Source organism: Amphiprion ocellaris, chromosome 3 (assembly GCF_022539595.1).
Source record: "Amphiprion ocellaris isolate individual 3 ecotype Okinawa chromosome 3, ASM2253959v1, whole genome shotgun sequence".
In the NCBI taxonomy this organism is placed as follows: Eukaryota; Metazoa; Chordata; class Actinopteri; family Pomacentridae; genus Amphiprion; species Amphiprion ocellaris.
In genome coordinates, this window is record NC_072768.1 from 5176913 (window position 1) to 5194857 (window position 17945).

Sequence of the window (17945 nt, forward strand, 5' to 3'; positions counted from 1 at the left end):
GGAGTTTAATCAATATTCAGAGAGCGATTAACTACATTATAAAACACAGAGAGTCAAACAAGCTAAAATACTTCCCCAAAAAATCACAGAAAAGCACATTTTAAAAAGCAGCTTTATGAAAATGATTTCAAATATGAGACAGAGTCTGCTGCCCTGAGGTCCTCAAGCAGGTCATTCCAAAGTCTGACTGTAAATTCTTTATCAGCTTTGTGCATCAAGCTGGACCTTGGAACAACATGGAATGACACACCTGAAGATCTTACAGAGCAGGAAGGGACATAAGGCAATAAAAGACCGCATAAATAGCCTTCTCATACCTTTGTTAAGGATTCAGTTATTACTTGGAATGGACTTTGAAGGTAACAGTTTGCCAGTACAATGAGCCCACAATCGGTGAAATATGGTCAAATTTCCAAGTGCGAATCAAAATCTTGCCTGCAGAGCTTTGGATGAGCTCAAAGCAAAAGATGGGTTTTTTTTGTTTTGTTTTTTACTGATGTCAGAGAGCAAGGAATTATATTTGTCTAATCGACCAGTTCAGAAGGCGTGTATAACCATTCCCAGCTGGAAAATTCACTTATTCACACAACGATCTCTGCATGATATTGACCTTTATGTAGCCTGTCTTGCTATTGTAATAGGATTAACTTTTATCTATTTTACTTTTATTCAAGAAAGGGTTCTCAAAATGAAAAAATCATTTGCTGTAGCTTAAGTTGTCCACATTGTCTAACCCATCAGTACAGAAAAGATGAATGGAACTGGTCCAAAACCAAAATAACTCTGCAGCGCCTCAGGGAAAGTTATAATGCAAGACTTGGAATGAACTAATATGGTCCCAAGACTAGATTATCCAATAAAATGAATATTTGGAGAGCTGGACACGGAAGATATTGTGGTGTCAGGCTGTCAGCAGCTTGTGGGGGATGTTATTTGTAGAAGCTGTGATGTTGTGGTGTCTCTCTGCTCTCTGTTAAAGCTCCATCAGTCAGGATGAGCTGACAACGAATGCAGCAGCATCATACAGGGTCACGCGAGGCCTCAAGTCGGCATCACTCAAGTGGCTGTCACTGTGTGATTGCAGGAACCCTAACCTGTGGTACGGAGGGAGGGAGGAAGGTGTAATTAATTCGCTCATTGGAATAATCACATATTTGATCATTAACAAAACCAAAAGAAAGGAGAGGGGCGAGACGGGGGAAACAAGACATTGAGCGGGAGAGACGGGGGAGATGAACGAGTGGGATTTGAGTAGTGGGGTAAGGGGTTTGTTCTGGCAGGTAGCTTTGACGAATAGCTCTGCACTGAAGTCTTCCTCTTTGAGTATTAATCTACCAAATCATGTCTCCGAATGAGGGATGGAGGAGGTGGACAGTGGGAGGCGACTCGCAGAGAATTGGCGGGGAAGAAGCTGAAGAAGTAGCTGAACGTGCGGTGAAATTTCAATTAAAAATTTGCATACCAAATGCTCAATATATTGCATAACACACAGAGGAAATATGAGAGCGAAATGGCCCCTTTACCCTGAATACAATCACAAAGATGCCCGTGCTCTTCATGACATTTTGAAATATCATGCTGCAATTTTGGTTGGTCTATTCAAATGTGGACATCGCTGACATTTTATTCCCAGTGAGGAAGATGCTGCTGTGGAATTCATAAGATAAAGATAAAGATAAAGTTCTTTATTTCTCCCCACTCCAGGGGAAATTTACATTGTTACAGCAGTTTTATTTACAATATATACAAGGGTGGCAAAATTTTTAACAGAAAAAATAAAAATAAAAATAAAGTTTAAAAGTGCAAAGATGATTCTTTGTCCATTTCTGCTATTGACACTTTTTCTTAAGCTGCTATGTGACTCAAGCTGTCAGGAGATCTTTCTTGGACCTTTGGCTTACATAGTTCTGCCTGGAAGGCCTGATCTCTTTCCCCCTTTCCTTGTCACAGCCTGCAATCAGCTTTAAACCCTTTTGTGTTCTCCATTCTGAGCTAAGCCTGTTATCCTGTGCAACTCCTTTACACAAGATCACTACTATATCCCTCTTCTCTGTCTTTCACCTGGTGCTCCGTCACTCTTGTCCCTGTGTCCTTGTTCTCGGTCTGTCTCTTTGTTCTACACACACACAGATCCAAAAGTAATGATTCTGAAGTTTCTCAAGGATGGATTAGCGGGACTTCTTTGTATTTTTTTGCTCCTGTTCCTCAGCATAACCTGCACACCAGCTCAAAGACAAAAAGCCCTTCACATCCCTGTTTCCCCCCTCTCCAGCAAACACATGTACTGCCCCAACCGTATTCCCACTGGACACACCTACTACACGTTCACATATACATGCACATGGCTCACTCATGTTGTTTGGATTTATCATATTAGGCAGAAAAAAAGCACCACTCCCTCCTAGTGTAAGGTGTCAGTTCGGTGGTGCATTGCAAACTCCCTAACCCTCCTCCTAAACTGCAGCCTCTAGTCCCCCAGGGTCTGCTCCTCACATTCATAACACTCCGCTCCATGCCAGGTGGCTGTCTCTGCAAGTCCTCTTCCCCATAAATCAGACTGTCTTTGAGTTGATCAATAACAAGTCAATTAGCAGGCGTAGAGAGATGAGGGTCTCAGAGGGTCACTGCTTGTTTGTCAGGCAGACATCTGCAGCTCTGTCCCTGTCTGCCACAGAGCTAGGTGTGGCGTTTACCTTGGAAACATGTGGCTACTTGGCCATCATAAATCTAAATATCAGCTATAAATAGGCCTGGAACATCTTGCAACAATCCATCATTTGTTTGTTCTTGGATATGTAATGAATCAAGCATTGTGCACTTCAGATCTCTCAGCTGTGTCTGATGGATTTGAGCGGGCCCAAGAAAACAGCACTTTTTGTCTCTAACTTGGCTGTGTATTTGCTCCTCAGCATTTCCTGTGAATAGGTGTGCTTGTACTAGAAAGACAGAGACAAACAAACAAACAAAAATACTGCTACTGTTGTCTGAGGTCACAGTTGGCCATATGCACCAAATATAAGCTGCAAAGCCTGCCAGTATTTCCTCCTGCTCCCCCGTTAAGCTGACAAGAGTGGGAGAGACCCAACTGTTATTTGGTGCCCACTGACGGTGTATCTAATGACTTGGCTGGCAAATCCAATGCAACAGCAACAGGCTCCTGTGGCGAATACACTAGATTAATCCCCTGGATAATTACAAACAAGAATGATCTTGGGCAAATACCTGCTGAGACATTACATCAAATGATGCCGTCTAATTAAAACTCATTCTAAATGGTGACAGAGAGAGAGCATTTGAGAAGATGAATGAAATGGGCTGCTTTAACGCTAACGTTCTATAGAGGGGTGAGCCACTGGTGAAAAGTACAAAACAGCAGTGACACAAACATCCAATGCTATGCTGTTTTCGGCTAAGAAAAGCCATTTGATTATTCCAATAGACACAGCCTCTTTGCCACCTCTGAATGTTGCTTTGAAAACTAATTTATCAGAATAGAAAGTGCCAAGCGCACACTCACATTGCACAGACACACACTGTTTGATATCCAACCTAATATGACTCGCTTTTCGTGCAGCTTTGAGATTTTGATTCACAGCAGCCACCACCTGAACCGCTGATGCTTCAGTCACAAACAGTGAAAAATGGAAAAGGAAAGCTAATTAGAGGCACTTAAAATAACAATAAGACTCATTATTTGAAATGAAATACCTATCATTTTTCTTATTTGATTATTTATTTCTTCCCTTAAAATCCTATATCATTCTTTGCTTTTTTTGTCATTATTATTTCAATTATTTTTCATCCTTATTCAGCCACCTGGATGAGACAAGCCTGCAGACAGGGGAGATAAAGACAGCATATAAGTGTTTCCAGCTGAGGATCACAGTGTTGTGGTAAAAAAAAAGTTGTTTGTCTGGGGTTTTCTGTTGGATTCTGTACATGCACATGTTTGCAACTGTGCTTTGGGGTTGACCTTGTTTTCTTTTTCAGCTGCTTGTATCAGGTGGCAGGAGCTGACTGTTGGGATTCCATCAAAGGAAGGGTATAAATACAAGACACAACGAGGCATGCAGGAGCGATCCCACTGTATGGAGCCACAGAAGCTCCAAACTCCAACTCACACACTCACACATATACAGTATACGTGGTGTACGGGGCCCGGCTCCAGGGCTTCCCTTGTGCTGCCATGCAGAGAGGGCCCCCAAGGGAACTGATGCCAGCTGAGACTGAAAAACAAGGTAAGAGCCCATCTGACACACATGCACACAGACTCAGCTGTTTGTCTGAAAGGAGGGTTCAGCATGTGAAGTACGCAGAGAGCCAGGAGTTGGGAGAGACTGACAGATTCAAGCCTCCAAGGGAGAAAAAAGTGGTGTGAACGCTGAAAGATGGATAGACTGAAGATTCTGCAGTGTGTCCTATAGGTGTACAAGATGGTAAGACTCAAAAATGGATGAAATAGTTTCTAAGACTGTTTGACTGCTATATTGTCAGATCTGGTAGCCTAGACAGTATGGAGGGAGATGAAATAAGGTCAGTGCAGCAGCATCATTGATCTTACCTGTGCCATATCATAAGAGTACTTGGCTGCTGAAATACGACTTCTAAACTGAACAGTTTTGTGTTTGGAATAAGTCTTTATGATGTTTATTCAATATGATGGTTTCTTGTTTTCTTTTCCCTCCTGTTTGGTCAATATCTATGTATTATGAAATAAGTTTGCTGCAACTCGGATTTTTCCTCGCATTTATAATGCCAGTTGGAGACTCCCAGGGGTCCAATTCTCTCTGCAGCCAAGAAAATGACTAATATAAATGATTGACAGCCTTGCAGTGATAAGGTTGCCCATTTAGCAAACTTGCCTTGTCAAAGGAAAAAAGTCACAATGGCTCCCTGAGTGATGGGTTTGAAGATGAGAGAAATGAAAATTTTGGTGTTGTATCGATCCACCAGTGCTTGTCTCATGCATTTTACACAAGATCTAAACGCCACTTATGGTATAATACAGCCGTCTGGGTCAGGGCTCTGTGCTCTCTGTTCAGGGGGATTTCAGGGTACTTCGGGGTGTATAAATTCAACAGGAATCAAGTAGAGCTTTTAGACTGTGTCACAAGCTTAACACTGAGAAGGTTCAAATTCCCCACGAGGATTTTGAACCTTCAAATCTTTTCTCCGTGTCATGGACAGCTGACATTATTTTCATACATTTTGCAGTACATCAAATGAACCTCTTCTCTTCTCTTCTCTTCTCTTCTCTTCTCTTCTCTTCTCTTCTCTTCTCTTCTCTTCTCTTCTCTTCTCTTCTCTTCTCTTCTCTTCTCTTCTCTTCTCTTCTCTTCTCTTCTCTTCTCTTCTCTTCTCTTCTCTTCTCTTCTCTTCTCTCCAGGGTCTAAGCTCTAAGTCACGTCATGGCGGCATTAAGCCAGGAGACAGATGGTCCCAGATCCACCATGCCGGCTGAACTCCACCATCCCCACTCGGAGTTCTCTCTGTGGAAGTTCAAACTGTTCAGGGTGAAGTCTATGGAGAAAGCCCCTTTGCCCGGAGAGACACAGCCTGAAAAAAGATCCTCATTGGGGATCTCAACTCCTGCAGCTCCAAATATAGACTTAAATGATGTTGCGGGTCCGGAGAGTGTTATGAAATTGTGCCTAGGGGGAAAAAGCAAGGAAAATGTGGAGGGCCCTGGAAGGAGAGTAGATATCAAACTGCAAGAAATGGACACCCACATGAACCACCTCAGGTACTCAAAATGTACTCTACTATGTAAACACTGCTATGTTATATGCATTTCATTCTACGTTCTAACTAAATTGTTTTTATCCTCTATGAAGGAGTTTGTGCCGTCTCTGTGGAGCAACCTTGTGGAAAGTCAAAGGACCAGTGCATGACGTTCATGGAGACCTGGATGAAGTAACCAAACTTGCCCTGCGTAAAATGGGCTGCAAGTTCAGAGGCTGGCCAGAGGTCATCCTTAAAGTCTTCAAAGTGGACGTGACAGACGATTCAGAATCCGTGCACCCTCTTTCCTTCTGCCATCGCTGCTGGAAGAATGCCATCCGAGGCGGAGGCGTCTGCAGCTTCACCAGAACAAAAGTCCCCGAGTGGAAACCCCACTCCTCCCCCTGTTACCTCTGCTCGCCACGGAAACCTTTATTCCAGAGGACTCGGAGGAAGAGGAGGAAAGCCGCTCCTCGAGCCCAGAGCCTGGCGAAGAAGACCAGATGGGAATACGGTGAGAGCATAGTTGTTGGTGAGAAGAGAACTCTGAGGCCATTTGGAGAGAGTCATAGCGTCTGGAGGAAACCCAGCGTCCAGAGGGAGCAGTGGGTGAGGAACATCACGCACTGCCAGAAAGACCACCTGAGCACCAAGCTGATCTCTGAGAAGCTCCCCGTGGACTTCAGTGTTTCTTTCCTCTGCCTGGTGTGTGACCACCTGCTCTCTGACCCAGTCCAGTCCCCTTGTGGGCACCTCTTCTGCCGCAGCTGTATTATAAAGCTGACCCACGTTCTGGGGCGCCACTGCCCTGCCTGCAACCTGCCCTGTGCCCCTGAAGATCTCACCCCACCTGCCAAAACCTTTTTATCAGCCCTGTATTCCCTGCCTCTGCTCTGCCCCAAGGACGGCTGCGGTGAGCAGGTAAGGCTAGACTCATTTAAAGCTCACTGTCGGAGCCATGAGCTGGGGGAAGATGCAAAGCAGCGTCCATCAGAAGTCGACAACTACATGGTAGGCAACAAAGGGGGAAGACCCCGGCAACACTTGCTCTCATTAACCCGCCGAGCCCAGAAACATCGGCTGAAGGAGCTGAAGACCCAGGTGAAGGTGTTTGCAGACAAAGAGGAAGGCGGCGACCTGAAATCTGTGTGTCTGACACTCTTCCTGCTCGCACTGAGATCTGCGAGTGAGCATCGGCAGGCAGACGAGCTGGAGGCCCTGATGCAAGGTAAGAGGCCATTAGAAGGCTTTTTGTTCAGTCAACACAGGCCTCCGCAGCCGAGAAAGAGGGACACAAACAAATGAAAATGATGATGATAGTGCTGGCTCATTAATATATCCACCTACCTCTGAGGAATACAGTCATCTCACAAATAACAATGAGTTGAAAAGTTCACTATTGAGCAGAGAGAAGAAAGTTTTGTGTGATTTTGATTGAAAAGCACTTCATTATTGTCCATCTCTGTTTATTGAACCAGTGCTGTTACACGCCCAACCCCTCCCCGATTCTCTCCCACTCTCACTCGTCTTGTCTGTCAATCTCTCATTCTCACACTCCCGTTAATGCAGAATAACAACTCTTGTGAAGGGGCTGTTAGAATCAAAACAACATCAGCAGCTCTTGTATCTGCAAATTACACAGACAGCACCATCCTCCTCTCTGGGGAATAGAAGCCAGCTGGTGTCTGTTTTCATCTGTAGCCAATACATCACTTTTGCCAGCTTCACTGATTCACCCTCTGTCCCCTTATAACATTTGGAAATTAGGAAATATTGGATTTCGTAATCATCAGCTTGTGGGCTTTTGACAATGATACATTCACATTTGGGTGTTAAATTTGCGATTCTTTCTGTCTTATAGTGGAAATTACTCTAAATGTGGGATATCAAATGAGGAAATTTTAGATGCTGCAGTTCTTTTCAAAGCATTAGAAATGGGCTTCCACGGTTTGGGTGTTAAATAATTCTCTTCATGTACTTCCTCTTGCTTTCTTTTTATGTTTTTATTTTTGCCTCTTTCTGTCTCTCGCTGAAACTTTCCCTCCTTTCATTTTCTCTCTCTACAGGCAGAGGCTTCGGGTTGAATCCTGCTGTGTGTTTGGCCATTCGGGTCAACACTTTCCTGAGCTGCAGCCAGTATCACAAGATGTACCGGACTGTCAAAGCCACAAGCGGCCGCCAGATCTTTCAGCCGCTGCACAGCCTCCGAACTGCAGAGAAGGAGCTTCTCCCCGGCTTTCACCAGTTTGAATGGCAGCCAGCTCTCAAGAATGTGTCTCCATCTTGCAACGTTGGCATTATTAACGGGCTCTCTGGATGGGTTTCCTCAGTAGATGACTCCCCGGCCGACACAATCACTCGGCGCTTTCGTTATGATGTGGCACTGGTGTCTGCATTAAAGGATCTGGAGGAGGACATCATGGACGGGCTGAGAGAGAGTGGGATGGAAGACAGCGCTTGCACCTCAGGCTTTAGCGTCATGATCAAGGAATGTTGTGATGGCATGGGTGATGTCAGCGAGAAGCACGGCGGAGGACCTGTTGTTCCTGAGAAGGCTGTACGCTTCTCTTTCACCATTATGTCTGTCTCCGTTCTCGCAGACGGTAAGAAGGAGGCGGTTACCATTTTCACTGAGCCAAAACCAAACTCAGAGATGTCCTGCAAGCCCCTCTGCCTGATGTTCGTGGATGAGTCAGACCATGAGACACTCACAGCTCTCCTGGGGCCCATAGTTGCAGAGCGGAATGCAATGAAAGAGAGCAGACTCATCCTGTCCATCGGTGGCCTGTCTCGCTCTTTTCGATTCCACTTCAGGGGCACGGGTTATGATGAGAAGATGGTGCGTGAGATGGAGGGTCTGGAGGCCTCGGGGTCCACATATGTCTGCACTCTGTGTGACTCCACCCGTGCAGAAGCCTCTAAAAACATGGTGCTTCACTCGGTCACTCGCAGTCACGAGGAGAACCTGGAACGATACGAAATCTGGAGAAGCAACCCCTTCTCTGAGTCTGCAGACGAGCTGCGAGACAGAGTCAAAGGGGTCTCCTCTAAGCCCTTCTTGGAGACCCAGCCCACGCTCGATGCATTGCACTGCGACATCGGCAACGCCAGTGAATTCTTTAAAATCTTCCAGGATGAGATCGGGGAAATGCACAAAGAGGTCAATCCCAGCCGGGAGCAACGGCGCAGCTGGAGGGCAGCGCTGGACAAACAGCTGAGGAAGAAGATGAAGCTTAAACCGGTAATGAGGATGAATGGGAACTACGCCCGCCGGCTAATGACCATGGAGGCTGTGGAGGTGGTGTGTGAGCTGGTGCCCTCTGAGGAGAGGAAGGAGGCCCTGAGGGAGCTCATGAGGCTCTACCTGCAGATGAAGCCTGTGTGGCGCGCCACCAATCCAGCCAAGGAATGCCCTGACCAGCTGTGCCGCTACAGCTTTAACTCCCAGCGCTTTGCTGACATCCTCTCCACCTCCTTCAAATATAGGTACAATGGGAAGATAACCAATTATCTGCACAAAACCCTGGCCCATGTGCCTGAAATCATAGAGAGGGATGGATCCATAGGAGCCTGGGCCAGTGAGGGGAACGAATCCTCAAACAAACTGTTCAGGCGTTTCCGGAAGATGAATGCTCGTCAGTCGAAGGCCTTTGAGCTTGAAGACGTGCTGAAACATCACTGGCTCTACACCTCTAAGTACTTGCAGAAGTTTATGGAGGCTCACAAGGACTCTGCCAAAGCTCTACAAGCTACCGTTGACCTCGATGATGAAGATATGTCATTAGACATTGATTTTTGATTTTTCCTTGAGCATAATTGATTGATGGACATTTAATTGATTTCAAAAGAGGTGTATAATCTGACAGTTGCCTCTGTGCTTGTATATTGTTACTTTATGTGTTTATTTATTGATTATAATAGAACAATATAATAATGTTTCATTAAGCTTTGGGAAAGATTCTGACCATACATCTAAGTTCTTTTATTGTTGATTTTTGTTGTTGATTCGTGTATAGTTGGATATTAAAAAAAAAAAATCTCTTTAATAGCCAATATTTTGCAATTGAGCAGATAAATTGTCTGAATTTAATAGAAAATTGTGTTTTTGCTAATTTTTAATGGTTCTGTTACTTATTTGAAACATTTTTACTCATCTTTGAATCACAGGGCTGTCGCCTGTCAGTTTTACGCTGCAAAGATAGAACAGTGGAGGAACACCTAATGTGAAAGTAACACGCAGGTTTCTTTTTTCTTTGGCCTTTTTCCTTGTTCTTTTTTTATCTTCACCGTCTGTGAAATATGGCGCATTTTATTGTATTGCAAGGATATGACACATTTATGAATTTATATAGTGAAGATATTTATGGAAACAGAGGAAAGCGCTGTAAGTCATGGAGGGAAATTGTGTTAAAAAGACCACATTTGTGGCCACTGTATTAATATATCATTTTAGCTGGAGCAAAATGCAATCACGGAGACCCAGATGTTCTTTGTTTCATGAGTGCCCTCTGAAAAAGATTACTTTAGTGCTTTATCGTGGGATCCCTGAGGGGCAGAATAGATGCCAGGTCACTTTGAACCAATTTTTATCTCTTAGTTTTTGCACAGTGGAGGATAGATGATGCTTATTTGAATTCTTCTCATAAAATAAAGCATATACTGACCTTTTTTTGTTGATATCATAAAAATACAGTATGGTCCATTACAGAGCCTAATACCCCATAGAGTCTCTAGCAGGCAGGGATTTTTCTTGAATTCTATATATGACCTGGCTCCTTTTTTTATTTCTTCGCTGCCACCACCGCTGACAGAGGAGAGGGATGGGCGGCAGCCAGAAAGACCTGATATAAACTGATTTGTTGGCAACTTTATGTGTTTGATTGATTGATTATATTGTCTTTTTCTACCCTCAACCATTTTCAATTGTGACAGGCAATTTTGTTTTCTTATTTGATTGAATGTTTGATTTTATTCTACTGACATAAGTTTAACCACATGACATTTATGAAATATACACATTTCATTGGGTAGTTGTCACAGTTCTACAATAACAGCATTTTTTAGAGTGCATTATACTGCAACTTGTCTCATATTTGTTTTTTTCCGTAATGAATTGCATTTCCAAAGTAATTGATGATGGATGATTCCATTTGTTCACATTTCACACTGTATTTCCTCATTTTGTGCCTCCACACACACTAAATAATAACCTGTTTACAGGGGTGGCAGAAGACTTTCATTAGTGATTTATTTTTGCATACAAGTACAATATCACACTAAAGTTCCGCTACTTTTTCACATTTTATTTGTTTTTAAATGCTGTACTGTATTTAGCTGTTTCTGCTGTGAACCAGACAACTTCCCATTCTTTTGACAAATTGTTTTTCTAGAGGTTTGCGCTTTTTTTGTCTCTGTTTCCAATAAAGAATAAATAAATACGAAATTTGAGTTGATTTTCTTGTTTATTTCTTACTGGTTTAATGTTTTAAATTTTCGTCAGCAGCACAAACTTCATGTGCATTTGCTCCTGGAAGACAGCACATAGTTGTTTAATGTTTTTAGTGCAGTTCTGCAATAAAAAAACAAACATTCCAAAGACAATAATAAAAACCCAAACACTGCTAAGAAAATGTTGTCACATATAATGTTTATGAAAGCCCTTTAAAAAACTTTAGAGACTTGTTTGAATGTTTAATATTTAATCTTATTACAAATTTAACTGACTTCAGTACAGTATAATATACATTATTAATCAATTTATAATTTATTTAATTGTAAAATCAGCTCAGGTACATTTATCTGTTACTGGTGAAAGTCAGATTTAGTGTTAATTTAATCACTTTGTCACTATTGTGAAGCACAAATTTAGAGATAAAAATGCAAACTAGAAACATCAATAGATCAAATATTTAATTATGATTATTAGTAACATGGTGCATTAGAAATAAACAAGTATGAAGACAAAGAATATGAACTCTTTTCAGCTTGTTTATTGGTATCATAACTTTAATTGTAGAAGGAACTGTGAAAAAAATGTGTTGGGAAGTAAAAACAACACAAAATAACTAAACAGTATTTTACAGCCAAAAAACTGGAGAGAATTTCCACAGTCCTGCATTTTTTCATTACACAGTATAAAAATGCCAAATATACATCTGAATGACATGAAATACAGGGTTGCAGTTATACAGATCAGCACATTGTGATAATTTATTTATTGAATAGCAAAAAGAAATATCCTAAACATACAATGCATCCTTAATAGTGTCTCCCTACACACATCATAATGAAAACTGGAGTCAGTCGAAGAGCCTCCTGAAGAAGCTTTTCTTTGCGGGCGACAGCTTAAGTCTCAGTGGTGTTTTTCTCTCCTTAACTTTCATCGGGGTTCGCTTCAGGGGCAAGAGCTGTCGAGGTGGGGTCGTCTCCTGGTACGGCAGGCCTCCGTGGTCCGAGCAGAAGTACTTTTGGTTGCCCTCAGAGAGTCTGAGCAGCAATGTCTCAGACAGCTCCATGCACTGGGCATGAACCCAGTGTCCTTCCTCCCCTCTGGAGCAGAAGATCATGGCCGGCCGGTGGAGCTCAGTGGAGTAGTATGGCTCCCATGTGTTGGGGTCCACCTGACAGCCCAGGCAGCATTTGATCCAGTAGCCTGTTTGTGATTCATCCTCCTCATCGTCTTCATTGTAAGCATCCTCATCTCCATCACTGCTGTCCTCCAGCTCATGTGGGTCACGACCAAAGTAGAGCTCCTCGGAGTCCTCAAGAGGAGTGGAGTTGTCGTAATCTGTCGACTCCTGGCTGCAGCCCTGAGTTTCATCTTCGTCTTTGCGTTCTCCCTCTGTATGGAAACTCATTTTATAGAAGTAATGTGTATCAGGTTGGGATGGCCTTCCCTCTGTGGGTACACCTAGTAAGATGCTTCCCTCCCCAGCACTGCCCCCAAACCAGGTACGACTATGGATGATGTCTGGTGTCCAGTTGGGTGGTTCTAAGGGCTCAAACTGGATCCCCTTCTCATCCACAATCACAGTGCTGCACTCCATCCTCTTCTGAGAGTCTGACTGATATCCACCTAAGATGATATATTTGTGAGAGGGACCTGTACGGGTGACGATGGCGCTAGAGATGGATAAGCCGGTGTCCAGTGTCTCACAGGAAAGCAAAGGGCTGCCCTGCAAAAGCTCAACGCGTAGGCGAAACAGTCGAGGTGGACGTGAGTCAGAGGTGAGTGAGTGACCTCCGATGAAGTAAACACAGTCTTCTCTGGAAAGGGCCACATGGAAGGATTGTCCATCATGGAGCTCGGACAGAGTGTGAGCAGATGAGCAACCGAACTCCAGGTCGAACAGAAACACCTGAGAAGGGCAGTCAACAACACTGTTCCAGCTCTCTGTGGTTCGCTCTCCAGCAGGCATGTAGGATCGACCCCCAAACAGCACACAGGCCGTCTTCCCTCGGCTCTGCACCATGCTCATTGTGTGGCCATATCGGGCCCCCGGCACTTCTGCCACCAGCTCTTTCTCTTTGCAGCGCACCGTTAATTTACGATTGCAGCCGCGACTGTCCATGGTCAGCAGGTACAGGCTTGATGAGATCTCATTGTTTGGGGTGCGGCCACCGTGGATGAGATAACTCTCTGGAAGGCCGTCGTAGGGGTCCAGGCGGCAGACAGCTGGACAACGTAATGGAGGGAGGTAGCAGGAGTCATTGGAGAAGGTGATGGGCCTCAACTTCAGCTCACCACGTTTGATCCGTACCCCGAATACTCCCGTGGGACACGAGCGCTTGGGCCAACCCTTCTGGCCGAACAGGAGAACTTCCCCATCCAGCTGCAGCAGAGAGCAGCCAGGCTGCAGGAGGCCGGCACAGTTCACTGGAGTTAATGGTTGCAGGGTCATTTTCCGGCAGGTGCCTGCGTCAAAACAGCCCATAAACACACAAACACAATGTGTCAGTCAGCTGGTGTTTGTTTTCCTTCAGGGGGTTTAAATTTTTACTTCCTGTTTATTACGGTAACATGTGGGAGACCGTAACACATGTAACTGTGATGTGTGCTATACACCCTAAAATGTAATATACTGTTATAAGTCTTTGCTGCAAGTCAGTATTTCTTTTATAATTTGTGAATGAATGCATACGTAAAGGCCACCAACTCATAAATAGTGATGATATTTATCTACTGCATGCAATAAGAATGAAATGTTAATTTTAGAAATAAGGAGTTGCATAAGATTTTTATCCGTAACCAGTGGATGAATTGCATTACTTACACACTTTTTAAGTGAACAGTGTTGTTGGTTAGCTGTTACTATTTCTATTACTCTGTTATCTGCTGTATACTTCTGCTGCTATTCATTTGCAACACAAAGTAACACATTTTTTTGAAACATCAGCAACGGCATACAAATACACACATGAAATGAATAAAAAAAGACTTCCTCATGGGATTACTTTTTCATCCTCAAACAAAACCACGTCTTTAAACTTTCAATTAGGACTTTAGACAAAAGCACAAGAGAGGCGATTACCTGGAAATGCTTCAACAAATTCCCCTTTTTAAGCTGTAACAGCAATATGTGTAAACAGACCTAGAATTTACATGCAAGCTTATAGCAACAAGAGCACAACATCATTTAAAGAGCCTGAGATCTGTTAATTCTGCCATTAATATAATAATTTTTAGTTGGCTTACCTTACAGCCAGTAGCAGAGCGCAGTGCTTTGAGCTCACTTTAAATCTTATGATCACTAAGATGAAGCTAAAGGGCTCTTTATGTAGCTGAACTTTGACAAAGGAAGAAAGGCAGAAGAGTTTGTGAAGCTCCGTTGACTCACAAACACTTCCAGATCTTGAGGTTAACAGTCTGTGACTGCTGCTCAGTGGCAGGTGTGCTGCTTGAATGCTTTTAGTGGCTCACTTCAATGATATCAGCTACATTAAACGAAGGTGCAACTGGCTATTGAGAGATTCGTGTCTGTTGAACAACCTTAACCTTTATAATACCTTGAGAATATTGAATAAATTGATATCGGTCTGCATACGGTGCGTGATTTTGTTTTCTCTTGTGAGTTATGAAAGAGTTTGGCACACTCCTTTGCTCTGTTTTATAACTTTATTATATATATTATATATATATATATATTATTTATTATAAGGATGTTCTTGCACTCAGTGAATAAGCTGTGTTATATGTGCTCTAACTAAGGGATACAGTAGCAAACATTCAGAATGGGATGTAAAGAATGACCTACATTGTGGAAGAAAAGCATGTTGACAAAATGAGTGTACAGCACTCTTTGCCGTTTTTTCCACCTTAACAAGGCACACCTTTTTGTTTTTTTTTAATCAGGGGAAAGCCACCAACTGTGTCCTATTGGTACATTAAACACATTTAATAGTTACGGCTCTGTTTCTGAAAAAAGACTCCTGTATGGAACACAACTTAAAATAACACAGTTTCACAAAATACTCCTACTCTGCCATTTCATCTTAATTTACTATATTAACTGAAGCAGACGCAAACAGCTGTTTAATCATGTTTAGACAAACCGGAAGTATATTAATGTGCCCCTAACATTAAGTAGGAAATTAACTTCAAAAATGGGAAATTCCTTAAAATCTCTGAATTAATGGACTGTGATGTTCGAAAATAATTTCTTCCTAGCGCCAGGCTCCTTTTTTTAATAGTTGACATTTTAAGATAATTAACTCCATGTACATGATTGAAATAACAGTTTATTCAGCCGGGCAAGAGCTTCTAATTTACACATTCTTTCTAAAGCTGATTACGAGGACTAATCAAACTTTCCTTTATGTTACTGATCAGGCGAAAACATGTTTCCAAGCGCTGCTCATTAAAAAAAGAACGTGTCCATTCTGATGTTGTCACATGCATGACTGTTATGTAAAATTCACATAATTAAAGCTTCTTTTTGTACTTTCACATCAAGCCTCTTCATTTTCGTGCTGTTCTACTTATTTGTGGCATCAAAAACAATCACATACTCTAAATACTGACAGATGAGTAGTGGATTGCTGAAAAATCCTCGTACACATTGGAACATTTGGTAAAACGTCTCAGCCTGCCTTACATACACACACATAGATCCAGAGCCTCACCGGACACATCGCAGTAATAGCTCATAAATCACGGGTTTTAGAATCAACACAATTTATTTGGGTGAACTTTTTGACATCCACATTCACTGCTGACATGTCAGAAAGTATGAGCCATTAATTCACACAGCACACTGGAGCTAATGCATTATCCTGCTATGTGACAGCGCTTCATGAGGGGAAGGTAAAGGAACAGGAAAAACACAACATTACTCTTCAGAATACATTACAGCAGCTGCTTCAGTCTGAAATTCCTTTGCACAGGCCTCCATTTGAGAGAGCTGACCTACTGTAGGTAAAAACAGATCCCCTATATGAGTGACAAACGCATGTCTAAACACCTTGAGAGAGAAACTGAGCTGGAAGCAGATGTCTACCCACTCATTAGCATAATGTTTTTGTGCTCTGACAGTGGCTGAGAGAAAACTTGAGGAGTGTACAAAACAAAGGCAGAAAAACCACAAGTGCCTGGAAGACCGTTACAGCTTGAAAACAGAAAACAGCAGAGCACCTGTGTGTCTAAACTGATGCTTACAGGGCTGAGCGGAAGAGAAAAGAATCCACTCCTGTGACTAGAGAGGATATAATGCAATCAAATGTCAGCGGGATATGCAAAATGTTTTCTTTTTCCCTTCTTTATTTTTTTGGTGAACTGCTCCATCTGTATGAATTCAGCCTTGGAAAGAGAAAAAAGAAAGAGAAAGCGTTCCAGTCACCTGAAGGCATCTACATAAACCAGTGTTGAAAAGTCTATGTAGCCACAGCTGGGATGGTGCAGAGTGTGTAGGAGGCACAGCAGTGTGTGGCAGACCCCAGGCTATGCAAGGATTTCTACATAATTGATAGAACAAAGTAATTAGAATCTACGGCAGCACCTGTTTCTGTCCCTCGTAATGTATCGCTACCTGACTGTTGCTGCCCCGAAGTGTGGTTTTGATGGATGGTGCGGTGACAGCTCTGATGTTCTGACGATCACGGTGCAGTCGTGTTTATCACTATTTAATGTTACGGTAATTGCTCCCGTTGTGGTGATTGGTGCTGAGTGCCGGTGGTGCTTCCACCTCGCTCTGGTTAATATTGCAGCCCTCTTTGGCGGTTATCGTCTTGTGATAAGTGACCTGTAATGCCACACTTGAGTTTTTACATTCCGAATTATTGCTTTCAAGCAACTGTCTCCTTTTTGAATTCCAACTCTGTTTCCTAAAAATGGTGTTCGCACACTGTGGATTTGCTTCAACAAATTAATTTTGTGGAACTCCTATTGCCATGAATTGTATGCTCATTGTCAGCGTAACAAGGAAAATGATTTATTGAATATATCTGCACACTGTTTGCTGCCAGGGTCTAGCAGAACATTGCTGTGATTATTTTTTTCTTGCAATATTTGCTGGTAGAAATGTGCAACTTGGAATGTTTTGTGGTTAAGTGACCTCAAAGCCAAAGCCATAAATATTTGGGTTAATATATAGGACTTTTTGTATCACAGTTGACATTTTTCGCTGTTTTCAGGCCTAAAATCAACATGGCTGCTTACAACCAAACACCACATGGCATTTTTACAGAAAGATTCTTCTAAAAATTTTATACATACAATTGAGTAAAAATGAAATTGAAAGTTATTTATAAAGATACTGCAGTAAATCTGTTGACATGCCATAAATCCACATTTAACTCACACACTACTTTATATTAAATAACTCAGAAAGCCTTGGAGTCTGGCCAGTCTTTTCTTCAGGAGGAAATGACATCATGTGGAGCAGGTCATGTGATCTGGAATTAACACACTTCCTTGAGAGGTGTTTTTGTAATGGGGAACTTAGTTGAAGTGATTTCTGGAACACAGATACAATTTGTTATTTTCCATGTAACCAGGTGGTAAACAGAGGCAATAAAACAAACTGAAAACCCCTGAAATCCCAGTTTATGGCTCTTCTGCTGATTTTCATTTTGGACAGCAGGGGGCGTATTTTTATGGTTGTATTCGGTAGTTTTGAGGTCAAAGGCAAGATACCGGAAGTTGTGGTAGAGATGGTCGCGGATCGGGACAGTAAGAAAGTGTAAATAATACCGTGCTATCAAAGACTGAAATATATAGCGACAAGGTG

At 42.7% G+C, this 17945-nt stretch overlaps 2 protein-coding genes and 1 long non-coding RNA gene across 6 annotated transcripts in view; 2 read left to right on the forward strand and 1 right to left on the reverse strand.

Annotated features, from left to right (window-relative positions):
• The first annotated feature begins 4031 nt into the window (after window positions 1–4031).
• rag1 (recombination activating 1) lies at window positions 4032–11174 on the forward strand. Of its 2 annotated transcripts, none has more exons than XM_035944350.2 (4): window positions 4032–4238; window positions 5387–5743; window positions 5835–6949; window positions 7788–11174. In XM_035944350.2, the coding sequence occupies exons 2-4, from the start codon at window positions 5409–5411 to the stop codon at window positions 9518–9520; spliced, it is 3183 nt and encodes a 1060-aa protein (XP_035800243.2). In that variant the 5' UTR covers window positions 4032–4238; window positions 5387–5408; the 3' UTR covers window positions 9521–11174. The 2 variants fall into 2 exon arrangements, with proteins under 2 accessions (XP_035800243.2, XP_023117997.2); XM_023262229.3 differs by lacking the exon at window positions 4032–4238 and adding an exon at window positions 4276–4436.
• Window positions 11175–11643: 469 nt separating this feature from the next.
• rag2 (recombination activating gene 2) lies at window positions 11644–14594 on the reverse strand. The gene is made up of 2 exons (XM_023262280.3): window positions 14417–14594; window positions 11644–13636 (listed from the first exon to the last, which is right to left on the reverse strand). Exon 2 carries the CDS (start codon window positions 13620–13622, stop codon window positions 12021–12023), a length of 1602 nt encoding a protein of 533 aa, XP_023118048.2. The 5' UTR covers window positions 13623–13636; window positions 14417–14594; the 3' UTR covers window positions 11644–12020.
• Window positions 14595–17570: 2976 nt separating this feature from the next.
• LOC111562979 (uncharacterized) overlaps window positions 17571–17945 on the forward strand; it is an 88188-nt gene continuing 87813 nt past the window's right edge. The window contains exon 1 of one of the 3 annotated variants that reach the window (XR_008601234.1): window positions 17571–17897. This is a non-coding gene — a long non-coding RNA (uncharacterized LOC111562979). The remainder of the gene's footprint in view (window positions 17898–17945) is intronic. The other 2 variants (XR_004846696.2, XR_002745647.3) reach the window with 2 other exon arrangements.

Bases quoted from the DNA above. Each gene is read 5' to 3' on its own strand.
- rag1 (XM_035944350.2), top strand. From the start codon at position 5,409: ATGGCGGCATTAAGCCAGGAGACAGATGGTCCCAGATCCACCATGCCG. The intron at 5,744-5,834 runs GTACTCAAAATG...TCCTCTATGAAG, and splicing joins ACCCACATGAACCACCTCAG to GAGTTTGTGCCGTCTCTGTG. The intron at 6,950-7,787 runs GTAAGAGGCCAT...CTCTCTCTACAG, and splicing joins GCTGGAGGCCCTGATGCAAG to GCAGAGGCTTCGGGTTGAAT.
- rag2 (XM_023262280.3), bottom strand. From the start codon at position 13,622: ATGACCCTGCAACCATTAACTCCAGTGAACTGTGCCGGCCTCCTGCAG.